General features: G+C 40.9%; 2 protein-coding genes across 2 annotated transcripts in view; one reads left to right on the forward strand and one right to left on the reverse strand.

The window, feature by feature from the left end:
- MCRS1 (microspherule protein 1) overlaps window positions 1-20,710 on the reverse strand; it is a 224,560-nt gene that overhangs the window by 98,419 nt on the left and 105,431 nt on the right. The gene's annotated exons all lie outside the window — the stretch shown is intronic.
- DNAJC22 (DnaJ heat shock protein family (Hsp40) member C22) lies at window positions 10,905-13,061 on the forward strand. The gene is made up of 2 exons (XM_053455595.1): window positions 10,905-11,888; window positions 12,741-13,061. The coding sequence occupies exons 1-2, from the start codon at window positions 11,046-11,048 to the stop codon at window positions 12,918-12,920; spliced, it is 1,023 nt and encodes a 340-aa protein (XP_053311570.1). The 5' UTR covers window positions 10,905-11,045; the 3' UTR covers window positions 12,921-13,061.

Consider the following 20,710-nt stretch of genomic DNA (forward strand, 5'->3'; position numbering starts at 1 on the left):
GCCAGGCTGTGTCTCTGCATATGCGTTGCCTTTCCGTCTCTGTCATTTCATCCATCCCAAATCACTTTCTCCCCTTTCTCTGACAATTGCAGTTGGTCAATTCCTCTGTTGTGCACTGGTTAACCATTTACATTTCAAAATGGTGTGCAATGTCTTGTCCATCATCTAATCAGAAAATACTCCCTATTCTATATGGCTTTTAAAACGCAGAGAAGCTTAACAAAAAGCAGTTAACACTTACATTTCTCCCCACACGTGATAATTAAAATTCTTGAATAAAAACATTTTGGTTTTTATTTAACATACATTACGCCTCCAAAAAGTTTAATTTCAAGTATTATAATTGTCTTTTATTTAATTAATTGATACAATTAAACACAAGGAATATTTAAAGTCAGGGTGTTGGTTTTCATAACATATTTTTTTTTTTTTTATAAAAGTACCCATAGTACATGTGACAATTTTATTTTGTGTTTATTTTCCATATGTTAAGTGTATTTATTTTATTCTACTTATACATGGTAATATTTTTTAACAGGCCTCCTTTTTTCTTATGTATTTTGCATATTTTAATTCTTCATCCCTTCCACAGAATCCACAAGGAGATGAATCACCTATTTGCATTTAGTCTTCAAAGACTGCCAGTAAGGGTCCCTTCATCACAATATGATACATGCTATATACTCTGTGTGATAGGAGTTATTTAGCATAATATATTGAGGTGCTATTCTCCTACTTCTTGAATATTGTCAGATTAATGGTTGCTCATACTCTATTTTATATGTTTCACTTTATATTCTAATGCCATATACGCCTATGGACGTCATATGTTTTAAAATGAAGGGAGATTGACTATGTGATATTTGCTATTTGTTCATGAAGCATTTATCATTAGAAATGATGTATTTTTTTTCTCCTAAATGTAGTGATAGGACATAGTATGATACATCACCCATTTACTGTAAATATTTTGTCATATAAGTGCATTTAGTAATGATGTCCATCCTTTATCCTTGTTAAATTCACAAAATAGATTAATGTTTTATTCTTGACTGCTTTTCATAACCTTTTGGGATTAAAATCAAGTTAGAATTTCCTGGGAGGTAGGTGGGTTATTCCCGCAGATGGAGGGTTAATAGCAACGATCAACCTACCCTGAGCGTCCTTAACGAAGGAGAAGTCTCTGATTAATAATGAATTAGTACAAATTGGCTGGAGCTGGCTGCATGCTCGATGCTAATCTGTGTAAATAGGGGAGACAGCGCTTGCTAACTGTGTACGGCTGGTCGGTACCAACTATACCCCTGAGGCCAAACTGAGAGGGAGGGGGCATTATTTATATAGTGAAAATGTCCTTATTAAATTTGTATTGCTTATGAATGCTTAGTCCTCCCTCCTTTCACAAGAAGCCCAATTTAGAACAACAGAATAATATGGGGAATAAAAAATCCATCAGTAAATCTTTGGGTTTCTTGTCTTGGCTTCACCGTTGGCTTTGGCATAGTTGCATTCTGCCATGCTGCTCCGAAACTCACTGCCACATTCTTTCAGGGAAGCCTTTAAAAAAAAGGCTTAAAATTCATCTTTTTCTCCAAAGCGGTCGACTAATTCACTTTTATTGTTCCATATTAATGTCCAATTATGTAACTACATTAAGTTAATGTCCCACTGGGTGAAAAGCGCTATATAAATGCCTGTTGTTGTTGTAGATGTATCCATTGTACAGTGTGAGAACAGCCTCACAGCAGAATCCTAAATACTCCTCATAGGTGTCAGCCAGGCAACAATGAATATAACCAATGATATATTTACTGAAGATATAAATAAATACATTAGTGTTTATAAATAAAAGTATCATTTCAAACATAATTTTGACATATTTGTAGGAACACCACTGCTAGACTAGTTTTACAATCTGTAAAAATGGTCCCCAAATATGTTCAGTTGAATTTGAAAAAAACAGAGATGCACAGGTTTTCTTTTTCAGGATTTTGGAAGTTACGGGGCCGATGTCTCATTTTGGACTGTTTGGCAGCCCAGCAGCTCAAAATAACCCCACAAAAGGATATATTTTGGAGGGAAGACAACCCAGGGTATTTCAATAGGAGCATTTAGACACTTATCATGTAACCATTTGGTCACCAATCCCTGGCAAAGGGAACTGTTATGTTAATTTTCATTGTTTTTCCACCAAACTTTTTTTTTTGGACTGTTTGCACAGATTACATGCAACTGAGAAATCCACCAAAAAAAGTATTCAGTTGCATCTCCAGGTTACAGAAATAACTACAGAATGTCCCACTACATGACACGCTCACCTCGCTGCACAATAACACACAGAATAGGGCAAGTTAGTAATATAGGAAATAAAGGGTTAAATGATAATACATTATAACACAGTTTACATAAAAAAAGATGGATTGTCACAAGTATGCCAGCCTTTTGCTTTTCTTGTGCACCCGCTTTTGTGGGCCCCAAGTTCTGTCACTCGTGTCATCAGATGGGCTGAGGGCTGTAATCTACAAAAGCAGGTGCATCTTTTGTGCTTCCATTTTTTGATATTATTTACAGATGGGGTTCTGGTTGTGCAGGGATCAGGTTTTTTTGTGTACCAGCCAGCTGATCTAACTATAGATCAGCTTGCAACCTGTTGGCACACTTTTAGTTTTTATTTTCTGAGGCTCCTGATTCGGACCACCCACTTTACGTCAATCACATGCATTCAATAAAGAACGTGATGCATCCATTCATAAAGTAACTCCCAGCAATCAAGGCTGGCCCGACAATGGAGCCGAGTGGGGCAACCGCTCCAGGCGGCACTTTTGAAGGGGCGGCACTTCGCCGCCCCAAGCCTTTTTTTTGTTGTTTTTTTTTAAGCGAAAGAGAGAGAAGGGTGGCGCCGAGTGGTCAGTACCCGCTCTCTCTCTCCTCTGCGGCGAGTCTCCCTGTTCGGTCTCGGTGCCGGTTTGTAATGCTGAATGCCGGTAGATTTCCGGTGCTCAGCATTACAAGCCGGCACCGAGACCGAACAGGGAGACTCGCCGCAGGACTGCTGAAAGGTAAGTACGGGGGGGGGGCGGCAGGGACGGAGGGAGAGGAAGGGTAGATAAGGGGGGGGCGGCATTTTAACATTTGCCCCAGGCGGATTTCGCCTTGGTGTGGCCCTGCCAGCAATGGACAGTCACCTGCACCAGGAACCTCCATTCACTGCAATCCAGCCTACTGCTGGATAACTTTTCTTTTACTTTCTTTCTTTTTTTTTACTTTTTTTTTTTCTCACTTTACCGAGGCTGCGGATTGGTGGGGTGCACTCACTTTACAGGAACGCAGATGCATCCGTTCATTTAGAAATTGATGAATCCATTCATAATGGAAGTGGTGTGTGATTGGCGCAAGACTTCCGGTGTGGGGATCAGGAATAGCAGTTCCCGAGGACGGCCTCTGTGTCCAAAGAGGCAGTTCAGTATCAAGGGCAATGACATCCTGGTGAGATCGCACACATTAAATCGCTTGGTTAATCTAGAAGTAAAAGAATAGGACTAAAAGAGCAAAAAGTTATATTTTTATATATATATATACACTCACTGGCCACTTTATTAGGTACACTTTGCTAGTACCGGGTTGGACCCCCTTTTGCCTTCAGAACTGCCTTCATTCTTCGTGGCATACTTTCTACAAGGTGCTGGAAACATTCATCAGTGATATTGGTCCATATGGACATGATGGCATCACGCGGTTGCTGCAGATTTGTCTGCTCCACATCCATGCTGCCAATCTCCCGTTCCACCACATGCCAAAGGTGTTTTATTGGATTGAAATCTGGTCACTGTGGACCCCATTGAAGTAGAGTGAACTCATTGTCATGTTCAAGAAACCAGTTTGAGATGAGCTTTGTGACATGGTGCATTATCCTGCTGGAAGTAGCCATCAGATGACCCTGTGGTCATAAAGGCGTGGACATGGTCAGCAACAATACTCAGGTAGGCTGTCCTGTTTAAACGATGCTCAATTGGTACTAAGGGGCTCAAAGTGTGCCAAGAAATTGTCCCCCACACCATTACACCACCAGCAGCCTGAACCGTTGATACAAGGCAGGATGGATCCATGCTTTCATGTTGTTTACTCCAAATTCTGACCCTGCCATCTAAATATTGCAGCTAGAATCTAGACTCAACAGAATAGGTAATGTTCTTCCAGTCTTCCATTGTCCAATCTTGGTGAGCCTGTGCAAATTGTAGCCTCGGTTTCTTGTTCTTAGCTGGCAGGAGTGGCACCCGGTGTGGTCTTCTGCTGCTGTAGCCCATCTGCTTCAAGGTTCAACGTGTTGTGCGTTCAGAGATGGTATTCTGCATACCTTGGTTGTTTGAGTTTTTGTTGCCTTTCTGTCATCTCGAACCAATCTGCCCATTCTCCTCTGACCTCTGACATCAACAAGGCATTTCCGTCCACACAACTGCCGCTCACTGGATATTTTCTCTAATTCGGACCATTCTCTGTAAACCCTAGAGATGGTTGTGCCTGAAAATCCCATTGGATCAGCAGTTTATGAAATAGTCAGACCAGCCCGTCTGGCACCAATGACCATGCCATGTTCAAAGTCACTTAAGTCCCCTTTCTTCCCCAAGAAGGTTTGAACTTCAGCAAGTTGTCTTGACACTGTCTACATGACTAAAGGCATTGAGTTGCTGCCATGTGATTGGCTGATTAGTTATTTGTGTTAACAAGCAATTGAATAGAAGTACCTAATAAAGTGGCCAGTGAGTGTATATTGTGGGCTGCAAAACAGCACATGATGCTGTACACACATAAGTGATATCAGTATCCAGAAATAGCCCCAAAAAGAGCAAAGGCAAACCACAGTAATCCATCCCTCAAAGATAGATAGACAGAAAATAGCAAAAATAAAATACATAGGTCGTTTCCATCACCTGAGGCAGGATGGGAAAATTATTTGCTTCATGGGGGGATACTGGGTGCCTTAACTTGCACATGTGTAGGAATGATAAGCAGCTGACATAAATAGGAGAACATAATATTAATTTCTTAGAGGAGCTCAACTTGTTAAACACCTGTGTGCGACTCAGGTGGCAGAGGTATGAAACACACTGATTTATTAACAGATCTCAAAAAAAAAAAAAAAAAAAAGAGGTGTGCTTATTAAACCAGGTGCTTGCAGGAGAATTGAACATTTAAATTCTCTTCACTATGCATTATTCAGGTCCCACTCATCTCAAGCCCACTCAACTTTCTGCATGAGAAGCTTACTGACGGTGGTAACCATGGCTGTCTGTAATCTTCCTAGATGTAGTAATAAATCAATGTTGTGTATTTCATCTGCATACGTCCTGTACCATCTTACTTAGGCCATGCACATAATGAGGTCGATTCTATCACCTGTCCAAAAATTAATTGGTGTTATGCTAAAATCAATAGAAAACAACTTATCCTAAGTGATTAAATTGAGCACAAAGAGTATTAGCGCAGCTTAAATGGATTCATTTTACATGTACATTCCAAACCATAAAAAACTAAATCTAGAGTCCACTACACATTTCTAATTTAACATATGGTAGAATGATGATGATGATGATGTCAACACCTGAGATGTGACAACATAGATTTCTTCCCATATTACACAGTGACTGCCCTAGGGATAGCTTTTGATGTACCTACATTTGACATATATAAATCCTGCATTAAAATTGTGTATTCTTAAAAAGTTCTGAGGACATCCGTATTTGCAATTAAGGAATTTATTAATAAATATTTCATTAACTAGGAAATGCAAAATAAATATAAATAAATGCGCATTAAGTGCAAACACGTCGCCAAAAGGTCCTGGGTGAAAGGCACAGTAGACATTTTTTCTTCTGTGTGTCTGCATGTAACCTCTTTAGTGCTGGAGTGTAAAAATTGTGTGCAAGTTTTTCCCAAGAGGTTGTAGAAAAACAGTTGTTATGTTAGTGACAAACAAGCTTTACATTTTTTATTTGTGGCATTTTTTCCAGGTGCACTCCTTGGCATGTGCAGTAGATCTGTAAGATGTATTTATATTATTATTTAACATTTTTATTTACAAACACATTTATTATTAATGTGCATAAGCAACATGATTCGTAGCTGGGTCCGGGTGGGTGAACAACCTGGTTCTTTTATCCTTGTTGTTGTAACACAGGGCAGCTCCATCAGGTAGAAGGCTGGCACCATCTGGCCTTGGGGGGGTAGGTAAGCCCCAGTGGTCCCCCAGCCCCCTGTCCTTTGGTTAACTAATATAAGCACTAGAACACACACTCACCATAACAGACATTCACTAAAACATCCTCACTCTATCATCACAACTAACTCCCATCACACTTCCAACCTCCGACCTGACATCCTCCCCTTACATGCAGCCCTTCTTTGCAGCTCTGATAGCACTGCATGGTCACGTATTGTTGCATTACGTGACCTCCATGAGTACGCAGGTCCAATTTAGACCAGCCCTATTTGAAGAATTTTGGACTGACCTGCAGAACTGCCCCCAGGCCAGCCCTCAACCATACTAACATTCTTATACACACATACAGTAACATACTAGCCCACTAACACAGTTAACACGCATACACACACTATGTATAGATAGCATAAATATTACAACTACAATGTAATTCTGTGGCATATGTGCATTCTTTGCATCCTCATTAAGTGGACATTAAGTTATCCCCTTACATTACAGATGTGGAATTGCTGATGGGCTGATTTAACTTCACCAACTATGGGAGGTTATTTGCCTACCAAACCTCGTGGGACGTGATTATAGGCAAAAATTGGCCAGTCTGTATTTCTGCTATTGGAGGTCTCTTCCCAATTCCCAGTGGAGCCCTGTCTATGCATACATGGTAAAGGATAATGTTGGCCTCACAAGAGTAAGATCCACTTAACCCTCAGTCAAGAATTTGCCATTTTGCCCTGTAAATGTTTGCACTTCAAAAACCTGTGACAGGATATGTTTTTCAATTTTGAAGAAAATAAATATTGTGAATGTAAATAGTCTTAAGTGAATTCTTACTGTCCTCTGCTGGCTCAGTGCGGAACGCCAGCCATGTTAAATCTCAAAAATCCTCCACCAGGGGCGGATAAAGATCAGGTGAGGCCACTGGGGCAACTCATTTACAACACCCCATCCAATATAATTATACACCAGCTAACCGACTGTCCATAGATAACCCAGTACTCATCAGATAAGGCGGATTAAAAATCTTCAGATATGTCATGGAAGCTTCTTGTGTTGCTACATTGACGCACAAATATATAATGCACACTAAGACATACATATGCTTAATACACACAACCATATGCATACGGAGATATCCTCACACATCTGCATATACACTGACCGCCATAAACACAAGCTCACAACAAAAGGAGCTTCTTACTGGACAATTCTTTCATATGACAGGAAGTAGGAAGTTGATTCTGTTTGTGTCTCTGCAAATGTCCCTTCTGCCGTGGGTCTCCATCTGGGCTCTCACATCTTAATCCCTGCCTTCCCCCCACCACCAAATTTTCCACTGCATGCGATTAAAAATTCAAAGAAAGAAAAGCTAAAATTATTTTGTAGACATTTAGGCCTTCCAAAAATTGTAAAGTTTTCCTCTGAATTTTATTTTTAATTAGATGTGAATTCTGTTATCACCATTGGATGCTACAGCCAGCCATCACAACAATACTTGCATAGAACTTGAGAGCGCACATTCTCCCAGTGTTAATAGCTTCATATTTAACAATGCTGGACTTAATGTTTCTGCAAAGTGTTTTCCTGTTAATGTAATATTTTGCTGAAAAGCAGTTTAATTTTGAATCTAACGCAGTAGACACACTTTGTGTTTAATAACATTAGCTTCGCTCTCGGTGTTACACGGTATACTTAATATCCTATTAACCGAGTGTATCTTATTGGAATAATTTGTTATTAATGCAGTTATGATACAAATATGATACCATACCTTCACTAATCAAATGAATCTTTGGCGCCACCTGCTGGTTGATAAACAAGTATGCGCTTCTTTAATGGAAACGATAGGTACAGTTTTTAAAGAGACAGTCACTGTCTAATAATGAAATAATTATTCCTATAAACATTTCAACGCTGAAACATTTCTCCTCTCCTACTCACTGTCATTGAGGCGCCTCAAAGGTTAAAAAGATCGCAAATTGACCTTGGCCTTCGTTAAATGGCATAAAATCTCTCATCATGGTGAATATTAAATTGGGTGTTGAGTGTTAATTTTGAAGGATAGAAGGAGAATCAATGGTTAAATTACATTTGACTTTAAATTTCACATGGCCATGTCAACATGCTCTATGTTGACAAGCCATTCATTGGTCAGTGTACCCTGCCAAGGCCAAAACATCTGCTTATTACATTTAAATGCAGAATGAATTGAAAGTTTATATACCAGACAAAAAAAGACCAAAAGGAGATAGCACGCCTCATTAATGGAAATCGTAATTTATTCCAACATAAAACAGGCAATGTTTTGGTCTTCAAATGTCTTTATAAATCATTTTACCCTAATAAAAGTCCATGAAGACTGCTTGCCTGCTTTATCCTGGAGTAAATTCCAGGTTCCATTGAAGAGGTGTGCTGCGTCCTTTTTTCTGGGTTTGTAAAGGCCATTATATACATTTTATTATAATGAACCGATAAGAAAATGAAAACAACCATAGCTTATGATACCACGTTTCTCAATGGAGCCCTGGGTGCCCATGTATGCAGTATGTATGTCTAGATTACCAGTTACGTTTTCTGATCATGCCTAACATTTTTGTTTTTAAATAATAGGAAACAGAACTTGCTTAACTCACAGTAACACTTTCTTAAACACAGAAGACATTTGTTCCAGCTTTAATTATATTAAGGGATATTTTAGTTTGTTACAAGCTTATGTAAATAAGCACCTGTGTGCTATGTGATCATCCCAAACAGGATAAACATTACTATCACTGACATTATGAGCTCTGGAATGTATGAAGCACATTAATAATCATGTACTGCCAGCACCTGTATTTGAAAACATAAAAGGGACATCCAACAAAGCATGGAATCTCTCTTGTGCCTCCAAGGCACACACCCTGGAACAGGAAGAACTTTTTGTTCACACTTGTAGAACAAACTATTAGTTGGAAAGACAATCAGTCTACCTGTGTGTGAACACCTGAGGCTGTTGGGTCCTGGACAGTTTTTCATTGTGGTATAGACAACCCTGTCAGTAATTGATTTAATAAAAGAAATTTCCAGATCACCTTGCTCTAGGCTGTCACACATAGTTGGGCCTCTGTTTCCTGCTCAGTTATGTGCGGCATGGTACTGGTGTGTGGTGTCATGATATGGATAGGCATAGTTTTTATGGTATGATAGTGGTCTCCTTTACCTGCTACTTTGAATGGAACAAGTTATCAGCTTTTGCATGATCCTGCTGAAATGTAACAATGCTTAATGCAAAGAAGAGGAACGTCATTTACTGTAATGGTGCCCAGGGGTCCCACTTTCCCAGTCTATGACGGGTGCCATCATGGCATCTCTCCACCACTGGCTGTGAACGGAAGTGTGATTGTTGAGAAGAGCATGTCTCCATCTCAGGATCAGCGGATCCTGCTGCAGATTCTATAGGTCCCCAGGGATCAGCCACTCCTGCGTTGCTTGGACAACAGAGGCATTCCTTGCTCCTGTGGGCTTTCAAGCCCAACCTGTTCCTTGCTTCTCTGCTGAGTTATTCTGCTGCCTTGTACACACAGAAGAAGCACTATTATCCTCATTCCCTGCTCCTGTTACCTTCCCTATATCATTGGATTCCCTGGCTTTTGACCCTTGGCTTCCTTTTTGGACCCTGCATCTCCGCCGCCTGCCTTACCACGTTTTGTACTGACCATGATATCTCCTATGCTCTTGTCTGTTACCATGTTCTAGACTAATTTATTCATCTGGCTCTCTGCCACTGGGTTCCACTCCTGCTATAGGGACGCTCCCATTCTCTTGACATTTAGTTATGTCTAAGGTATGTGTAAGGTATAGCTTACAGTATCTGTCTACCTGACGACTTCTCTCGGTTCAGCCCACACAAAGAAATGTTTATTGCTTAACTCTTTATTTACAGCTCCTTAGATTATAATACTGTACATGAGAAATGCTATTCATGAGTTTTTATCAACAAATAGTCTACACTGTTTCATAGGAAAGTCTGGAGGTAAAACAAATATTGCATTCTGCCTCTTGTAACAGAATAGCCCCCCGGACATATCCAAAGTTGTTCTTAGAGGCTGCCCGTGTCCTTATATAACTAAATCCTCCATCATTTGTACATATAGTTTAGATATATAGTGATAAGGTCACTGCTTTGCAGGATGTTTTCTCCCTAAGAAGTAAAATCTAAGTGCATTTAATGAATAGGGTTTGTTTTCATAGAAAACAAAACATAAACCAAAACACAATCCTAGATCCCACTTGGGGCAATAACTTAACAATAGGTTTTGCTTTCTGGTTGGACAGCTAGTCTTTTGCAACCCACAAAATAATAGCAAAAAGCCCAAAATGTGGGTTTTACCATATAGCACCGTTCCATACAATATTGCAACTTCTCAGCCCAGGATTTTTCACTGTTGACAACCAGCATTATAAAGGTCATATTATATATTAGTGGCTGCAAGTTAGACTGACGGGTACAACAGCATGCTGGGTCCTAAATATCTTCAATTATGACAAATTATCAATTATGTCTTAAAATAATACTTTATTGAAAAATTGTCAGCAGAGACTAGTATGTGAGTTTGTATCCATGTGTAGAGGGGGAAGGGTTAGCTGTTTGTGACCTTTGGGACAATGAATGTGTGCCAGAAGGCAATCATTGCTGAGAAGAGCAAAGTCTGTGTGCATGCAGAACTGGGTGCGGAAGTGTGGCTCAAGCCACTCGAAGTAGTCATTTCTCTGTCCGCAGTTAGTAAGCATGATGCGTGCGATAACTTGAGATTCTATGGGTTAATTCCTGGTTATTTTGTTAATATCCATCATGGGAAAACGATATCTAGTTGCATATGGACTCTGGGCATTAGGTGGCCCTCTGGGACTTCATCACATCTACTTGGGCAGAGATAGCCATGCCTTACTTTGGATGCTGACATTAGGTGGTTTTGGGATGGGATGGGCATGGGATTTCTGGAAGATCCCTGGACTTGTACACCAGTGCAACCGTCAAGAGAAAATTAAAAATGAAGTCAAGGAAGGAGTACCACCAGCTAACCCTGTGCGGTTTATTGGACAGTTAACTACTGGAATTTATTTTGGCCTGGTGGCAGCCATTGGGCTTTCTTCTCTAAGCAGCTTCTATCTGATAGGTTTGCCCCTTGCAGTTGGACTAGGAGTACATCTGGTGGCTTGTGTGGGTGAACAGACCTCTGACTTGAAAAACACGCTGATAGCCGCTTTTCTTACCTCTCCAGTCTTTTATGGCCGTGCCATCTCAATGATCCCAATCAGTATCACTGCGAGCATCACTGCACAGCAAAACAGGCGCTACCGATCACATCGCCAGAAAGATGAAAACCTTAGTCTCCGTCTATATCGTATTGGTTTGGCTTACCTAGCATTTACTGGTCCATTAGCCTATAGTGCTTTACTTAATACAAGCCGTACCGTAAGCTATATAGCTGAAAGTATCGGCGCCATGTTGAACTGGCTGAGTATCTTCCCCAGTTTCAGTGCGTTAGTGGAGAGGGTCTTGCTCCTGCCATATCGGGCTTGGGGGCTATTCACAGGTGGAGGGGGATTTCAAGATCAGTACTTCAAGGAGTGGGAAAAGATCTATGAGTTTGTGGCAAGCTTCCAAAGTGAGAAAGAGCAACTGGCCTGCAAGGTAATGAATACATCTCTTTCATGTTTTTTTCAACTTATCCTTTCCTGTAAATGTTATCATGATGGGTAGAAAATTTTCAGTAATTCATTTATTTAAATGGAATATTGTTCAATGGCTTCACTGAGTAATCTCATTAAAAAAAATCTCAAACAACTTAAACTTTTTTAAAGTACTATGTGAACTCTTGGTTTACATAAATTGCCAAATATATACATTAGTTCTAATGTTAGCAGTGCCTTAGAGTGAATTATATATTTTTCACTGTCATTGTCTGAAATCTGTATCCAATTCAGTCAACTCCATTAGAACAGAGGTTAGTTCAGGACTAAGAAATAATTAGCCATGCAAGTTTAACCCTGCATACAATTGAATTCATTATTAAAGTAATTACTGTTTTTCAAACCAAGGTTGCTAAAACAATTATGCAGACTGAAAAATACAAAGCATGATTGATGGACAGTTTTGGAAAACATTCCATAATACTAAAAGTTGTTCAGGTAACAGGTTCACTTTAAAGTCATTTTGAGGACTAAAATTTTTTTTTAAAATATTCTGGATGGGGCAACAAAAGCTTAAATACAAAGTATAAGAAAGTATAAAGAAAAAAGTTAACCAGGCAGACTTGGGTATTTATTTCTACAATTTATAATATTCCTTTTACCTGAATTATGGCCTTGTGATAATTTAAGCGGCATCTTCATCTTATAGCAGCAGTCCTCAAAAGGAAAATATCATCTATGATTTAATAATATTAATCATAATTTTATTTAAACAACCTGCTAATATAGTGACTGGGGCACATAACAGATAATTTATTAATCACCTTATTTTATTTGACTTATTGTGTTCTAGGTTTTAGGAGTTGAATCTCAAGCTACACTAGAAGAGATAAATCGGCAGTATAGGGATCTGGTGAAAATTTGGCATCCGGATCACAACCGCCACCGGCCAGAAGAAGCTGAACAGCATTTCCTTGAGATACAAGCTGCTTATGAAACTCTTAATCACCTAAGGAAAATCAAGAACCAATGAGATAGTATCACTTTAATAGTTTAATAGTTTGGATTGTGACTGTGTACAGCAACCACTACTTCTGTACTAAATTCTGTGCAGCTCTCAAAGCAGTTAAAGAAAAACTTTAAATAAACATTTTGTTAATGCTTGACCATACAAGGATGGTTCTATACAATTGTTTAATGTAAAACTTATTACAAGAAAGCAAATCAAAATATGACTCACAGGAGAGATCAACCTAAAAAGAATCTGCATTTCCTTTTAAGACTTATTAATGATGCTTCCTTAGGGTAGAGAGACTGACACTTCTTCCAACCCATAGTATATGGAAGTGAATTAGTAATAGGCTTCTATTGTAATTTAGTAGGTACACAGTGACCAGTCACAATAAATAAAAGCCAGTAACCAGCTCAAAGGAGTCCAAGTACTTGACTAGAGTCCATAAATGGGTTCAAGTGAGTCTGTAGATGGCCTAAGCATACCATAACATTGATGGTCTCTGACAAGGAGTATACTGCAAGGAATTAAGCATTAATATGCATAATATGCATTTAATTGAGGAATACAAGCAATCATGTAGCTTTAGTTCTGTGGAGTGAGACAGACTTAAAGATTTCCAGTTTGCAAAAGGAAAACAAAAAATATAGTAAGGATCTTTGCTGATTAGAAAATGTCCAGTACAAGATTCCTCGCCTCAGGTGAAGTGGCACAAATGTGGACATTATAAGAATAGGAAAAGAATGGGAAAAGGAAGGGAATAGAAAAAATAAATGCATATACCACTACAAAAGGCACTTTGTAGACAGCAGAGGCGACATATATAGAAATTACAACCACTGATTATTAAACAGCACTTTTTAACCCAGGGTGGTGACAGGACCTATGTTGGCTAGAGTGTCTTTTTTAATACTGGATAGAATTTATCTTAAAAAAAAATGTTGCTGTAGCTCGGGTGGTTAGACAGCTACTGTTTATTGTCCGATAAAGGCCTTGTTTCAGCAATAGTAATGTTTAGCATGGACTCTGGAATGTACACAGTCACCTACATATTACCTACAACCAAAAGAGTAAAAGGTAGTCTTTAGATACAGACTTTCTTAACTGGCTTTGACCTAGCTTGTTCTTTGACTCGACCCAGTCCCCACATCACCCTCCACCTACCTGTTATGGGGGAGATACAGCTGGCTGTTATGGATTCCTGAACCAATATTCTATCCAGTTTGAGTTGTCTCTTTCCCAACAACAGGGCTACAGTGGGATACATAATTTCCTTGTTAACTGATATGTTCCAATCATCAATAGTTACTTAGACTTTTTCTCTTGTCACTTCTCTCCGTCAAGTGTTTGACCAGCGAGGCAGAAGCTATATAGCCTCTCCCAGTTTGTTTTCTCTAAGGCAGGTTACCCGCATCTGATTATGCCATTGAATTCTTACCCTAGCCACAAAGGTGAATTGGAAGAAAAAGGGTCTGGTCACTGCATTTACTCATTGACTTTCTGGCTGTTGAAAGGATGAAATTGCAGCAAAAGACCTGATCCTGAAAACCTTATTGCTTATGTGGGTCAACCTGATCTCTGAGTTAGGGAATATATTATTGTGACCATCAGAAAAGACTGTTTGTTTGTCTTGCACCCCGCTTTTCTCCTCCTGAAGGTCACCACAACCACTAAAGGAACCCATGCAGATCAGGACTTGTCTGAAGAAGAGAAAGCATATCATCTCAGAGAAGGACTTTGTCTTTACAAATATTTACAATATTCTGATACACTCTCCTGATCTCCTGACCGTGAACATGGTAAAAAGGTTTTACAACGTCTCAGAGAAACAGACTGTATGTTAAATTAGAGAAACGTGAATTTTAAATTACCAGAGTAATGTTTTTGGGTTATGTGATTACCCCAACTGACTTTTAGATAGGTCTTGGAAAATAAGACACCATCTTACAATGGCTGCAACTCCTTGAGCTCAAACCCTTACAAAACAACTCGTGGGGTTCACCAATTATTACAGACACTCCATCTGAGGCTTTACAAATGTAGTTGTTCTACTCACGGCTATGATTAAGAAGGGAACATACACTCGGCATTGGACTCCTGAAGCTAAGACTGCCTTTTACAATTGAAACAACTCTTCACTAGTGTCCTAGTATTAGTGCACCCTGACATCTGTCAGACATTTGTCTTAAAGGTTGATGCTTTTGAGATGGTTACTTCTCTAAACATTCTCCTCAGCAGAACATAATTACAATGTTTGTAACTTTGAATTGCCCCTCAGGTATCTTAGCCCTAGAAGAATGGCAGCATCTCTTAGGGGGCTTTACGAATCCAGTAATTATACATACTGACCACAAGAACCTACAGTACATTGGTGAAGCTAAACAGCTCAGCCCACCAAAAGCGAGGTGGGCTCTGTTTTTAGATTTAAAGACATTATTTCCTACCGTTCAGGTTCTAAAATTATTAAAGCTGATGCCTTGTCATGTATGTTCAATGTCTCCGAAGATGATTCCTCCCAAAACGAATCATAGCTGGCATTACCATCACATTTTCTTCCACTCTCTGAAACAACATTGTTCTTAGAAACAAGCCCTCCGGGAAGCTACATGTTACTCCAGCACATGTTAATGACATTCTCACCTTCCATCATGCCAGTAGTACGGCTGTGCACCCCGCAATTTCCAAACATTGTCACTCATAGCCAGAGAATTTTGGTGCCTGACTTGGAGAAGTGACGTTACAGATTTTGTCGCAGCCTGCCAAACCTCTACCAAGATGCCTCAGACGTTGCCTAGTGGCCCGTTGATGCACACCTGTCCATGGATTGTATTGTGGATTTGCCACATGCTAACCAATACACTACCATTTTGACCGCGGTAGATTGTTTTCCCAAAAAAGGTCTGATACTGCTCCGCAAGCTACCAACGGCCTAGGACCTGTTTGCCATTTTCATTACCGACTCCACGGTTTACCTACAGAGGTAATCTCTGATCGAGGTTCACAATTTATCTTCAAAGTCTGGAAGCCCTTCTGCCCATCAACTGGGCATCAATTTAGCCTTTTCCATGGCATATCACCCTCAGACTAATGGGGCTGCTGAGCTTGGCTGATTCTTGTGTTGCCTGGATCTGGTTCTGTCACCCTAGTTGTGCTCTGGTCTCTGCATTTGGGTTCCAGTTCTCATGTTTACACTAAGCCGGCACAAAATTCACCTAGGCACATAGGCAGAGAAAGAAAGAACAAAAGCAGTATACCGAACTGTTCTACGTTGCCTATACATCTGTAGCATAGTGAGATAAACCCTTAAAAAGCAGTCACTTAATGACCAATGATGTGCCTGGCATTAAACAAGCTTAGAAAGTGATATATGATCATTTTCTTAGTTTAAACAGTGCTACTGTAATGCCTCAATGTCAAGGCATTCAGCAACACCGAGATCAGCATCAGCAGCCCCGTGTGGCCCCTCCCCGGGGCGTCAACATCCATCATACACTGTATGGCAGAGTTTCAATGATGTTACTGAAATGCCTCAATAATGAGGTGTGCAGTCACAAGATTTTGCCCCTCACAAGTTCACGGCGTCCTTTAAAAGAACAAACAAGTTTCCAAGAGGGTCTCTTCAGACCTTCCTGAGAACGCTGGAGGTTCTCTCTCCCCCTGCAGGTTGAATAGAGGTGCAGCATTCAGCCATGCAAGTCAATGGAGCCCAGCTTTCTAATCACAATGTTATTAGTCAAATATTTTTAAAAATAATTACAAAAACAATTTGTTTGGTAAAAAACACAATTACTACCGCAAAGATTGACAAAAGGTGGTAGTAGAATTAGTGCATGGAATGGGTTGAAATACCTTGGGGTGTCTAGTTTTCAAAAAAATATGGTTTGATGGGGATAAATTGCATTGGCTGGCTTCAAATTTGTCCCAAATAGCACATGGGGCAGAATGACCAGATTTGGAAAAAAAAGTGACAAGTGTACACAAGTACATGCACTTTCCAGTTAACACCTTACTACTTTCCCTTGAGCGGATTACATATTTCCTCGTAAGCAGGTTTGATTTTCAGCCCTTGGGCATCACTTGTGTTTAGCTCCAACCTTTTGGCTGGCAGGTGGAGGTACATTTTTATAATCTACAATCCTCTAGATCAGTGATGGCGAACGTTTTTTGGCCTGAGTGCCCATTTTTGTGCATCAAAACAAGTTGCAGACCTTAAAGTGCCAACACTGCATATTAAACATGGAGAGGACGTTTTTTAGGTACAAAATGACTATACACAACAGTATGCATCAATATAACATATTAATAGAAAGAGATTATTTTAGGAAAGGCAGTGGGACCCAGGGGACATTTCAGAGGACTGTGGGAAACAAGAGATGCAAACTATTGAGCTTAAATAATAACAACAGAGAATTAAGTATTAGCTCTTTCCAATATCTGCGGTGGGAGCGGGAGGCGTCCGTCTTCCCGTGGTGCGCGCTTCACAGCTGAGCGCCGGAACAGCAATCACATTCCTATCATGCCCAGGCATATCCAGATTCCAGGATGTACTCGCAGACTTGGCATGATAGGAGTATGATTGCCCTATCTACCCCTTCTCACTCCCTTCTGCCCTATCTACCCCTTCTCCCTCCCTTCTCCCCTATCTACCCCTTCTCACTCCCTTCTCCCTATCTACCCCCTTTTCCCTGTCTCACTCCCTTCTCCCTATCTACCCCCTCCTAACTATCTACCCTCTCCCTCTTTGAAGTTCACTTACCTTTCAGGAGTCCTGCGGTGGGGGTGCAAGGCCTCTGCCTCCCAGATCTGCCACTGTATGGAACAGTATAGAGTGATGGGAGTTATGATGTACTTTTAGAGCATAATTAGATCATGAAAAAGACATTGAAAATGGTACAGCATAACACCCATCACTCTCACACACTAACCAATCCACACATATACCAATCCACACACATACTCATCCACACATATACACCAATCCACACATATACACCAATCCACACATATATACCAAACCACACATATATACCAATCCACACATATATACTAATCCACACATATACACCAATCCACACATATACACCAATCCACACATATACACCAATCCACACATATATACTAATCCACACATATATATACCAAACCACACATATATACCAATCCACACATATATACTAATCCACACATATATACTAATCCACACATATACACCAATCCACACATATACACCAATCCACACATATTTACTAATCCACACATATTTACTAATCCACACATATACACCAAACCACACATATACACCAATCCACACATATACCCATCCACACATATATACTAATCCACACACATACCAATCCACTCTCACTTAATGCTTTCCTACCTTTCCTTTCTTCTTTCAGCTTCTTTTCCTCCTCTTCGCTCCTCTTCTTCAGTTCTTCTGTCTTCTCTGTCTTCTTCCGGGTCAGAGGGCACGGACAGCGGTGGGCGCGGCTTCAGTGCTGTGCGCCGGGATCTGACAACAAACCCCGGCGCACAGCAGCTGTTGCCACGCGGGTCACAAGGGAGCGGTATCGGAGGTCTTTAACATACCTCCGGCTCCCTTGAGTGATTTGAAGCCGGGTTCAACCCGGCTTAAAATCACTCAAGGGAGCCGGAGATCTGTTAAAGACCTACGATACCGCTCCCTTGCGAGCCTGCTCCTCCAGCGGCGGATATTACTGTCCGTCTCTGGAGGGGTGCCGGGTGCCGCAAGTTGGCACCCCCCTGATGAGCGGCGGCGTCGGACCCCGCGGCGGCGCCCCCCGGAGTGTGGCGCCCTGTGCAGTCGCACAGGTCGCACACCCCATAATACATAATAATGCATGTGTTCCAATTGATTTTGGACAAATACTACCTTTGCAGGAACTTAAGATCCGCTTATCCCACCCAATAAAGTACTAGTACTGAGTGTAACTAAAAAAGCTGATTTATTAGGAATAAGACTGCAGGACAATGAGAATGTCATAACACAATAGATAACAAATTGAAATAGGCATATTAACAAATAAACCAATAAACAGAGAGACTTACTAAAACAACCATTTAGTAGAGGCAGATTACTGCACACCCTCAGGGCTGGGATAGGATGACACCTTTGCCCAAAAGGGGGGGTTGCCCCCCCATTTGGGCAAAGGTATCTAATTGGAGAAGCTCTTACCTTATCTGTGTTATTCTATGAAGAAGGGTGACCACATGGAAAAATGTCTGTATTATCTCTGTTATTCATCCAGCACATCCAGCCCACACCACAGCAAGTCCCAATCTGACTGATTCCTCTGTTGATGGAGTATCTGCCATGACTAGAAAGGGTGTGGCCTTTTGCCTTCTTTATCTTAATTACACTTCTTATTACCATCGTAGTTGTTGCAGCTGAATGAAATCACTATACTGTGTGTAGTGTGTAGTGGCCACTACTAAGCAACTGTCTGAAAGTCAATCTGGCACACCAGGTAAATGCCTGGGGGGCCCTGACCAACAACGCACCATACTATAGCATGTGACCACCAGCTGGACATGCCTGGCCACATACTATGGGAACCTAAAAAATCAATTTAAAGACTATATGAGAAGATTTTGTCCACAGCAGGAGTGGGTATATTGTGCACACTTGCATCGCGTGATGCAGCGCACACCTAGCGCATACATGCACCTGCCAGATTTTTCTACAGCGCTGAACATGTAGAAAAGCTGCTCCATTGCTGCCACTGACTATCATTTTCTCAGCAAAGATTAAAAAAATTCACTTGAAAAGAGGCAGATTTCTCGACTCTTCTTCTTGAGAAGACGGTGTGATGGCTCCTCTTCTTGTGTCCCTCATGTAGCAAAAATTAAAAACAAGAATAAAATAAAAACCCTAGGTCCAATGTGCCCACATCAGACAAGAAACCCCACTTTAGTTAAGTTCTGGGGGTTTTCATCTTAGGGAACTAAGTCGTTTGAGTTGCCCAAAGTGCACACCTGGATTGTCGGGTAAGTGCCTACTCAGATATAAGTGCCTACAATATCTTAGTGACCTCTGATATCAGGCCCGGACTGGGACAAAAAATAGGCCCGGGCATTTAAGCCTGAGCAGCCCATATTTATTTATTTATTTATTGTTAAAGCCCATCCGTACCATCTTTGCATTTAATCATTCACACAAATCATTAACACATTCATTAATGCAATCTCATACGCATTCACACTACCCCCTCTCTTCATCTTATCTGCCCCTTCTCACTATGTTCCCCCTTTTCACTATGTAACCCCCTTCCCCACTTCTCAATATGTACCGCCTCTATCTATCCCCTCTCCCCCTTTCTCACTATCTAACCCCCCTCTGCCCCTTCTCACTGCACCCCCCTCCCTCACCCTACTTTCATTGTTGCCGGAGCAAGCAGCAACTGCGACCGCGCCTGTGCCAGGGCAGGATTGACTTAGGGGCTGATGGAGCTGCAGCTCCAGGCCCCCACCTTAAAATAGGTCCAGTCAGGACTGGACTGACTGGTCCTATATGGCCGCATTAACGCAGAGCCCCTTAAGCCCGCCGCAACTACCCCCTCCTAACTATCTACCCTCTCCCTCTTTGAAGTTCACTTACCTTTCAGGAGTCCTGTGGTGGGGGTGCAAGGCCTCTGCCTCCCAGCTCTGCCACTGTATGGAACAGTATAGAGTGATGGGAGTTATGATGTACTTTTAGAGCATAATTAGATCATGAAAAAGACATTGGAAATGGTACAGCATAACACCCATCACTCTCACACACTTACCAATTCACACGTATACCAATCCAC

This window comes from Spea bombifrons, chromosome 2, assembly GCF_027358695.1.
Source record: "Spea bombifrons isolate aSpeBom1 chromosome 2, aSpeBom1.2.pri, whole genome shotgun sequence".
NCBI classification, from domain to species: domain Eukaryota; kingdom Metazoa; phylum Chordata; class Amphibia; order Anura; family Pelobatidae; genus Spea; species Spea bombifrons.

What these genes read in the sequence shown, in the direction of transcription:
- DNAJC22 (XM_053455595.1), top strand. Translation starts at nt 11,046, where the DNA reads ATGGGAAAACGATATCTAGTTGCATATGGACTCTGGGCATTAGGTGGC. An exon ending in AAGAGCAACTGGCCTGCAAG is followed by an intron (nt 11,889 to 12,740) that starts GTAATGAATACA and finishes ATTGTGTTCTAG; the next exon opens with GTTTTAGGAGTTGAATCTCA.